The sequence below is a fragment of the Haliotis cracherodii genome, unplaced genomic scaffold (genome assembly GCF_022045235.1).
Source record: "Haliotis cracherodii isolate W230 unplaced genomic scaffold, xgHalCrac1.p SCAF_14, whole genome shotgun sequence".
Taxonomy (NCBI): Eukaryota; Metazoa; Mollusca; class Gastropoda; order Lepetellida; family Haliotidae; genus Haliotis; species Haliotis cracherodii.
In genome coordinates this window covers 12,703,522-12,714,267 of record NW_027266269.1, presented here as the reverse complement: position 1 = coordinate 12,714,267, position 10,746 = coordinate 12,703,522, and the positions used below count along the sequence as shown (strand labels likewise).

Here is a 10,746-nt window from a genome sequence, read left to right as displayed (position 1 = left end):
ATTATTTATTATACCCTGTGGGTATGGCTGGGTGGGAACGTACGACTGAAAACAGACCAATAAAACATCGTTTTTAATCTGCAGTTGTAGCTGGTGACGAACGGCAGTGTCCATGGAATCCAAATGCCTGTCTTCTACTAGAATCTTGGAGGGCGCTGGTTTCTTGAAGAGTAGCCCCCAATCCAAATCCCTAGTCATGGGTGACGAAAACGGCATGCCATAGATCGGGTAACGAGATCGACCAGGCGGCTTGCAGAAACTCTGTCCAGGCAGAGCAGAGGCAAAGTTCTGGTCCATATCGTGAGCCATGGCTCTGAAGACATCGGGAGGAGAAAACTGAAGAGACTGCGGTGTATCTCCGACCTTAAAGCCAGCACGCGTCGGTGTGTCGTCGTCTTGTGATAACTCAGGTAGAAAGATAGCCAAGCAAACAACTCAATGTCTTTGGCTGTCGTCACAATCCATCGTCGACGTCGATTGTAGAGGCGTAGATGAAGGAGCCGGTGTACTAGTTGACGGGCCATGGACCCCCGACGTAGTCGAATCCTTCTTGGTCGACGCCGTCGAGGCGAGGACCGCCGCCGTGATCTGGGCTATCAAAGCCGGGTCGATATGAAAGTGAGACGAGGGCGTCGTTCTGTCACTATCTTCACTACGACGCTGAACTCCCAAAAACTCCCTTCGAGAGCGTCGCACGTCCCCGTGGGGGCGAGGGCTACGATCTCTAACTGTAGAAATACTACGATCCCCATCGTAGTTATCGTCCGAAACGAACTCCCGACGACCTCGAAGGCGACGAACGTCCTCGTGTCGTTTACTGTCTCTCGACGAGGCCCTCGACCTGTCGTCCCGTGAACGGGAACGACTTCTAGAGAGGGATCTGTGGTCACTGTCGACCCGCACGACGTTCCTATCGTCGTTGGTAGGACGAGAGACGGACCGACTGGGGACCGTAGTCCCCTTGCGGTCCTCGTCACCACCCGGTTCCGTCATAACAGTGGTGGCTGAGTGACGCTCTCGATCAACCGATTGACGAAGATCAGTCGTGCGGGTAGTATCATCAGCAGGCGAACAGCCACGTAACTTGTCGAAAACACAAGTTGGCTGAGGCGGGTCTTTATCAACTGATTCCTTGGGTGTGGCCGACGCGCCACCCCCAGGGCCAGATGTAAAGGGTGCAGAGTCCAAGGATCCACCCGATGACCTTCTCTCCTTGTAGCGCTGGTCAGTAGCCCGCTTTGCCAACGCAAGAAGATACAAGTTAAAGTTGATAGAAGACAATTGCTCACATTCTTTACAACGAACACGTTGAAAACCCGTCCTTATTTATGCAGGAAGGACAATACTTGTGAGGATCTACTTTAGACAGTTTTCGTTGACACGAGGCACAAAGGCCCGACATGTTGCCACGTGTATAATCAAGTGAAACAGTGAAACACGTGTTGAACACAAACACTGGATTACCAAGGATTACATTCCAGGAGTCTACAGGTAAGACATATTATTATTACTGTATTAGAACAACAACTGTAGACACACGATAAGTACTAGTAGAATACAAACTAGCAGTCTATCGCGAAAGTCCTGAGCGCTGAGAGATTTGTGGCATGACATCGGGAGGTGCGTGCGCAACCGGACGGAAACAAATTTATTGTTTACATTCCAGCTTCTGGCTTCCTTTTAACGTGCGACTAGAGGTATGAGATACCCAATTGTACGACTGAAAACAGACTAACACATGTTTTCTGACATGACAAATTCAACCAAGCAACTTTTAAAAGTAAAAAGGGTTACCTTGACCTTGAAAATCGAAAATGGTTGGCTGCACGAAGAATTGTAATGCTTCAGCAAAGTCACAAATAACGCAGCATATTTCAGGAAACTCAAAAACACTTTCAAACCTTTGTTTCCATGATTTGGTCACGGGACCTACAGGTTGGTCTTCTAGTAGTATCGCATCGCTAAGAACGGCAGTGCATCGTCAGAACATCGTCAGAACATCGGCGAAAAAATTAGTAACGGCAGGCAAGGGTAGAAATCTTTGAATATGCTCAAAATTCTCCGCCGTTGCGCTGCCGGAGCGAGCAACGAGACTACAACGGCGGTACAACAGCAGTACAACGGCGGTACAACAGCAGTACAACGGCGGTACAACAGCTGTACTCCGGTATGGCTTCGTTAACGTCCGTAGAGCACCGGTAGCGCCCCGTAATGGATCGGCGACTCCCGGTGGCCTCAGTGTGTACCGTGCTGATACCGATGTGATGCCGTAGTACTACCGAATTCCACCGAAGTAGTACCGATGCGCCACCGGTGTGATACCGGAGCTCCATCGTCGCATCGTTGTACTAACGGCGGCGCAACGGTATTACTCCGCTATAGCTCTGGTCAACGGTGGTACATCGGTATAACATAACGCTAAGGTGACAGAAAACTGGTATTCGGTAGCACATCGGCTCTTACATCGGTAGGACAACGGTATCACAACGAGATGTCGGTACTAGATCGGTACTACTACGGGCAATTTTGATTTTTCAAGTGCTTTCTCGCCGGCGCTCCGTCGACTTTCTCGCCGTTGTTAATTTTTGCTCCGGTTTAGTCCCGGCGAGGTACATCGGTAGTGTCGTAACTGCTTTCGGGCGTTCAGTGCGACCCTGCTACAGTTGCTAAATGTATTGCCGTTCCTGGTCCTTGTGGTCAATTACGCCATGACATTGCGACTCGCCTTGTCCACCACGGCTCGGCTCCGTCAAGGAGTGATTGGTCTAACGACCCTTACTCCAAGTTGTCTCAATCAGCATTCACACCCGCATAATAAAGAAACGCAACACCAGTTTATACTCACATAGTTTTACTTACTCTCAGCCCATCTATCAATACAGGACAGGATCAGACTGGCCAGACTCGTCCCTAACTGGGGGACACTAGAACGATCGGGATTCGACTCGATCGATTGCAAACCGCGCTCTCCTCTCCTAATGTTGAGGGTATCATTTTATAGTGTTCGAGCCTGGCCTGTCCTGGTCACATGTCTCAATACCTCCATTTGATTCGTTACAAGTTTAGATCTGACCATGAACTCATGTGTGTCGTAATCTGAAAAATACCAGAGCCTACTTGCCAGATTGCTCATCTCTCTATTGATTTCGTGACACGCGTCCGGAAGCTCCAAACGAATTATACCTTGAAACTCCCCATTTGTTTCATTAACTAATGGACGATAGCCAGAAACCAAACCAATGATAAATGTGAAATGTCCAGAATACACTTGTGATAAATGTGAAATGTCTTTTATCTATTGATTCCTTTCAAACTAAAAGTTCTGTCACAAACTATATCTAATGCAACTCCTCATTGCAGCTATAACGGTTCTCTTTGTTATCATTAGTTTCTGAGATGCATTTTTAACCTTATAACAGTAGTTTGTGACCGGCCCTTTAGCCAAACTTACTTCAGGAGAAACAGGCTTTCAAAATGATTCTGTAGTCCGAGTTTAGTAGCTACCGGTGATTATGTCCGTTGCTATTTAATTTTCAGAGTTCAGGTTAATAAACAACACTCCTTATTGTCATAAGTTTACTTTGAAAACGAACAGCATCAGTGTCGAAGGCAAAAAATGTAGCAATAGAAGGAAGAATGTAAATTTTTCAAATTTATCCGGAAGAGAACTGTGGATTTTCTTCCTTGTATGTATTTGTCCATGTATGTGAGTGAATTACTCCTCTATCTTCTAATGAAGTCCCTGAAAATTTTCACCCCAGAACCTTGAACAGGAAAACGATTTCGTTACAGGCGGTCTTGTTTTATCCAATCCAAACTTCCCAACTGCATTGAAAGAACGACCTCTCTGGCTTAGTTGATGGGCGCGGAAGGTCGGTCGTTTGATCCCCATCAAAATATGGTACTTGCTGTTACCTTAGTATACACGTTTGGAACTTTGGAACAGAATCGTTATGTATTTATCTTTATTACCCACGTGGTGAAGATACAGGTGGTAAGATACTAAATCCGTACGTCACACGTGTGTCGTACAAGGTTGACCTCGTTTTATTCGATTTGATTGGATAACCGTGACCTCTGTCACACCGGGACTACTTTCTTCATTCATAAAGAATTCGCGAGACGTCATTCATTTTGCAACTGAAGCAATCACAAGAGAGCGAGAGGTATTTACAAATCATTCGAAAACTTCGTAGAAAATGTGCCTGACTTCTGATTATGCGGCCCAAAATATCCCAAAGGTGAACAATAACATTCCCTATCTCTAGCGTAAAACGCTATGAGTAGATCACGGTTGTCTTTTCTTATTCCGTTGGTGACCTTGCCCTTCGATCGTTCGAAACTGTCACTGACATGCAAGCAGACTTGAGTTTGTTGATTTTCACGTCTTCAGTATATGGTGGTACAGTCTTTGGTGAACAGTCTGTTTCCCTCTTCCAAAATGGAACGGACATGATATAAATTCAGCTGATAGACCAAGGAAACCGAACCATTTTGATTGCACAGACGGGATCCCGGCAGTGCGAGTGACCGACTGTTGGTCCGATATTCAAAGCGATACTTAAGATTTTCTTATTGGTGTCCTGCGTACTAACTACATGACGCTTGAATTACCATAAGGTGAAGAAATTCTTCCCAAAGGATCGTGAGCGTCGGTGCTGTTTTGTTTGCAAACACAACTGCAGGGGCATGTTGTTTCGTGAACTTCGTGAACTTCCTATGGTATTTTACCTCGCTTTCGCTCGGTCAGATACCTTGGAGAGTCTACTCGTTTCGTAAACATGGTATCTAATGAGTATAGTATTCTCTATCTATATGTGAGTGACTTGGTTTATAGCAGGTGTTGATCCATGTGGAAGGAAAGATGGGCAAAGGTCGCAGTTCTTTATACGTTAGAATATCACTTCTGCGAAACCCACGATCATCGGATGGTTCTGTCGACCAGAGAGAGAATCTGAGATTCGAACCGAGGATCGTCATGTCCTGGCATAGACAGGAAAACAACTCCCCAATCCACCTCCCACAAGTCTTGACGTTAAAAACTTCGATAAACCCCTGAAACACGGGTATGGTGCTGACTGACCACGGTTCATTATTGGGGACATGGGAACCGAACCCGCCATCATCGAATCCAGGCACGACAATGGGACATAAATGACGGCTATAGATCCATGTGTCGACCTTACAGTGGGACATAAATGATGGCTATAGATCCATGTGTCGACCTTACAGTGGGACATAAATGACGGCTATGGATCCATGTGTCGACCTTACAGTGGGACATAAATGACGGCTATGGATCCATGTGTCAACCTTACAGTGGGACATAAATGACGGCTATGGATCCATGTGTCGACCTTACAGTGGGACATAGATGACGGCTATGGATCCATGACAACCTTACAGTGGGACATAAATGACGGGTATGGATCCATGTGTCAACCATACAGTACGCTATGGATCCATGTGTCAACCATACAGTGGGACATAAATGACGGCTATGGATCCATGTGTCAACCACACAGTGGGACATAAATGACGACTATGGATTCATGTGTCAACCATACAGTGGGACATACATGACGGCTATGGATCCAAGTGTCAACCACACAGTGGGACATAAATGACGGCTGTGGATCCATGTGTCAACCACACAGTGGGACATAAATGACGGCTATGGATCCATGTGTCAACCATACAGTGGGACATAAATGACGGCTATGGATCCATGTGTCAACCACACAGTGGGATATAAATGACGGGTATGGATCCATGTGTCAACCACACAGTGGGACATACATGACGGCTATGGATCCATGTGTCAACCACACAGTGGGACATAAATGACGGCTATGGATCCATGTGTCAACCACACAGTGGGATATAAATGACGGCTATGGATCCATGTGTCAACCACACAGTGGGACATACATGACGGCTATGGATTCATGTGTCAACCATACAGTGGGACATACATGACGGCTATGGATCCATGTGTCAACCACACAGTGGGATATAAATGACGGCTATGGATCCATGTGTCAACCATACAGTGGGATATAAATGACGGGTATGGATCCATGTGTCAACCACACAGTGGGACATACATGACGGCTATGGATCCATGTGTCAACCATACAGTGGGACATAAATGACGGGTATGGATCCATGTGTCAACCATACAGTGGGACATAAATGACGGGTATTGTGAGTGAGTGAGTGAGTTAAAGTTTAAGTCACATGGGCAATATTTCAGCCATATCGTGACTATCAATAGTTATAATATATATACTGAAAACTTGCATAAAAACCTGTCAACGAAGGACAGTAAAATTGCTAGCTTCATCACAGAAAGAGATATAAAACTAGTACAGAATTATAAAAAAGAAGAGCACTATACATAACGATACAAGATAAAAACAGGCTATAGATCGCCAGCAGCTGAAGGTAGACCACCATGCTATGGTCCATGGGGACTGACAGTACTTTTGCTACCTGCATGGACATCAGCCGGATTTACATCATCACGTCAGCTGTTGACGATTATTGATAAAGTTAGCGTACATTAAAATAACACATATGCTACGATTAAAAGTGTGGTACAAATAAATATACTTTGAAAGACGTGGTCTTACATACCCTCTCAGGGGGACAATAATTTTACACTACTTCAACCCTCTTTGAGGATACAGCCACTAACAATCTCAGTTATCAAATTTATTCAACCAATTTTTAAAAAAAAACACAAATTCTATACAGAAGATATTATTCAAAATTTATGTAACAATTCAATTTCCTTGAAAAAAACGATGATTAAATGAGAACTAGGATTAAAAAGATCCTTGAAGAACGAAACTTTGAAATAGTTATCCCTTGTGATGGCAAAATCAATGCAGTCAAGCAGGACATGCTTGACCGTGATTCTTTCATCACAAGGGATACAAAATGGAGGATCCTCACCCTTTAACAAATACTCATGTGTATACCTGCTATGGCCAATACGACATCGTCGTAGTATGACCTCTTCCAATCTGGACTGACAGCCCAAATAGGTGTAACCAATATTTGGTTTAATTTCATGTAATTTATTGATACCTACTTGGGAGTTCCACTTCTTTTGCATGAGATCACAAATATAAGATCTGATTACAGGTTTATAATCAGTGTATGGGATAAGAAGTGGTGTCACAGATTTGTTGAGTGCTGCTTTTGCAGCAGCATCAGCCATTTAATTGCCTTTGATGCCCACATGACTGGGCAACCAACAAAAGACGATGTCGTATTGGCCAGTAGCAAGTTCATTAAAAAATTCAATAACTTTGATTAAAAGTGGGTGTTGACATGATATGTTATGGATAGCCTGCAGGCTAGGGAAAGAGAATCGGAAAATAGGATAAACTTCTGATATTTTTACTGTTTACTGATATATTGTAAAGCTGTTAAAATGGCATTGGCCTCTGCTGCGAAAATAGAACTATTATCGGGTAATCTGGAGGAGATAGTCCTGGATCCAATGACAGTGGCGCTGGCAACAGCGCCACTTTCCTTGGATCCATCTGTAAATATAGATTTGTAAGTATTATATGTGTTTCTTAATTCATTGTATTTTTGTTGATAAATAAGTTGATTTGTTTCCGATTTCTTTACTTTAGTTAATGTCAGATTCACCTCTGGATTTACCAACTGCGTGGGGGCTATAGCTTCAAGATTAATTTTAGCAGCAGAAATATCAGATTGAAGTCTTATAACAAGTGGGGGGAGAACCGATGATTTTTTATTATACAGATATTCATAAAGTGGGTGAAAAACACAGTCACATGCTGGATTCGAGTTATTAGAGCGTAATTTAGTGACATATTGTAAGGAAAATTCGTCGTTGTTTGAGGGATGGTTCATCAGCCTCAACGTACAGACTGTCAATAGGAGAGGTTCGGAAAGATCCAAGACAGAGTCTCAGACCTTGATGGTGGATAGAGTCCAAAAGTTTAAGGTTACTTTTGCAGGTTCTACCATAGATGATGGAGCCATAATCAAGTTTAGAGCGAATAAGTGCTCTGTACAGTTGAAGGAGGGTTTTCTGACCCCCTCCCCACTTGGAATTTGAAACAACGTTTAGGAGATCAAGGGCCTTCAGGCATTTATTTTTCAAATATTTCATGTGAGCTAAAAACGTTAAATGGTGGTAAAAAATAAGACCCAAGAACTTAGCCTCTTTTACAACTTTAATCGGAGTGCTATCTAAAATTAAATCAGGGTCTTTATGGGGTTTGTATTTCCTACAAAAGTGTATACAATTTGTTTTGGTTTTAGAAAATTTAAAACCATTTTCTAAACAGCATTTATTTATCTTATTTAGACATAATTGTAATTGTCTTTCGATAGTATGCATGTTTTTACCAATACATGATATGTTAAAATCATCAACGAATAAAGATCCATCAATGGAGTCATTTAAAACCTTAGAGAGGCTATTTATTTTAATACTGAACAATGTGACAGACAAAATACTGCCTTGTGGGTCACCCTGATCCTGATTATAATGATCAGACAGGGTAGTACCCACGCGGACTTGAAATTGTCTGTCAGATAAAAACTTGGATATATATTGAGGCAAACGGCCTCGCAATCCAAAGTCATGTAAGTCTTTTAAAATACCGTGCTTCCATGTAGTGTCGTATGCTTTTTCTAGATCGAAAAAGATAGACACTGCATGTTGCTTATTTACAATGGCATTCTTAACGAATGACTCCAATCGAACTAAGTGTTCAATGGTACTGTGATTTTTACGAAATCAACATTGGATATTTGTGATTAAGTTATGGGATTCTAAGTACCAGGTTAGTCTGTTATTGACCAAGCGTTCCATGGTTTTGAGAACGCAACTAGTTAATGAAATTGGTGGATAATTGGAAGGATCAGTATGATCACGACCAGGTTTAGGTATGGGAATTACTATAGCATCACGCCATGAAGAAGGAAATTCTCCCGACGTCCAGATGTTATCAAAGATCATCAGAGAGGGTTTCTAAACAGGATTGCAGTAAATGTTTTAAGAGTTGATAATGTATATAATCAGACCCTGTAGCAGTATTATGAGCTTGTTCAAGGGCAGTATAGAGCTCATGAATGGAAAAGATTTCATTGTAATCTTTCCCATTATCTGAATTAAAATTAATAGGTTTCTTTTCTTGCTGCTTTTGATATTTTTGGAATTTAGGGGCATAGTTCGAGGAGGAAGAATGTTGAGCCAGAGTTTCACCAAGTTTGTTAGCAATATCAGAAGTATTGGTTAATAATTCATTCCCATTTTTAAGGTGGTGGACACTAGATTTAGAACCCTTACCTTTTATTTTCTTAATCATGTACCATACCTTCGATATCGGCGTACGTGAATTTATCTTCGAGACATAGTTTTGCCAAGACTGACGCTTGTTTTGTTTAAATGTACGCCGTGCTTTAGCGTTTAATATTTTGAATTTATTTAAATTGTGGACCATAGGATGGCGACGGAAATATTGTTCAGCTTTTTTCCATCGTGATGACGGAGAAACATCAGATGGTGTCACAACTTTTAAAATAGTAGGAAAATGGTCACTTCCACAGAGGTCATCGTGGACTGACCATTCAAATTCATTAAGTAAATTAAAATCTACAACTGACAGGTCTAAACAAGAGTAAGTGCCAGTTGCAGGATGTAGATATGTGTGAGGACCATCATTAAAAATGCACAAATCATTATTTAAGAGAAAATCCTCAAGTACCTTTCCTTTATTATTAGTGTCATTGCTACCCCAAAGTGGGTTATGGCCATTCAAATCTCCCATGATAACACAAGGCTTAGGGATTTGGTCATATAGCGCCTGAAGATCTGATTGTCGGAGAGAGTACGGTGGTGGTATATACAAAGAACATAAAGTCAAAACAATATTCAATGTCACACGTTCTGCAACAGCCTGAAGTGGGGTATTAAGAGGAACAGGACTGTGAATGACGCCCTGCCTCACCATAACAGAGGACCCACCAGTTGCTTTATTCCCTGGAGGGGAAAAGCAATGGTAAGAATCATACTGTCGTAAATCAAAATTATCTGTTGGTTTAAGGAAAGTTTCTTGTAAGCAAAATGCAGAAGGTTTGAAAGAAGATCATTGAAATTGTTCTGAAGACCTCTACAATTCCATTGGATTAAATTAGGATAGCTACTCATGGTGGCTCAACTGGAGATCGTGAGCGGGAGGAAGGTCCATCCCCATGAACTGGGAGTGAAGGACTGACCCCCATCTCCAAAGGTTCAAACTGATTGTGAACCTTTATAGATGTAGAAGGTACCTCCAAATGCTGGAGGGCCCTGGCCTTTTTTTTCAATTACTTTTTTTTCTTTGAAGACAAGTGTGCTTCGCCCTGTACTGTTGCAGGGACAATTTCATGTTCAGATGATGGATCTTCTGAAGGGGTTATATTGTCTGTCTGTGAGGCTGATGTTAAAACATTTGATAGAGAATGAACAGACTCGGAATGGTCATCGATAATGATCTGTTCATCCACCCAAGACAACGTTGTTTGAGACGATGTTGCTCTCACGGTAGGTCTGACAGGAGAGGAAACTGCAGCTGAATAGGTTAAGGTAGAATTGGTGGGAAGAGGCACCAACCTTTTGGCTTCAAAGTATGAAATATTGCTGGTGTGTTTGGTTTTTTTAATTGTTGCTTCACAATCATATAAGGGACAGGATTTAGATGAGGCCAAGTG

General features: G+C 42.6%; 1 protein-coding gene across 1 annotated transcript; it reads right to left on the bottom strand.

Moving 5' to 3' along the window:
* Positions 1 to 435: 435 nt before the first annotated feature.
* LOC139460225 (serine/arginine-rich splicing factor 4-like) lies at positions 436 to 2,333 on the bottom strand. The gene is made up of 2 exons (XM_071241734.1): positions 2,301 to 2,333; positions 436 to 1,236 (listed from the first exon to the last, which is right to left on the bottom strand). The coding sequence occupies exons 1-2, from the start codon at positions 2,331 to 2,333 to the stop codon at positions 436 to 438; spliced, it is 834 nt and encodes a 277-aa protein (XP_071097835.1).
* Positions 2,334 to 10,746: the final 8,413 nt, after the last annotated feature.

Bases quoted from the DNA above. Each gene is read 5' to 3' on its own strand.
- LOC139460225 (XM_071241734.1), bottom strand. From the start codon at position 2,333: ATGGAGCTCCGGTATCACACCGGTGGCGCATCG. The intron at 1,237-2,300 runs GTACTACTTCGG...GCGTTGGCAAAG, and splicing joins ATCACACCGGTGGCGCATCG to CGGGCTACTGACCAGCGCTA.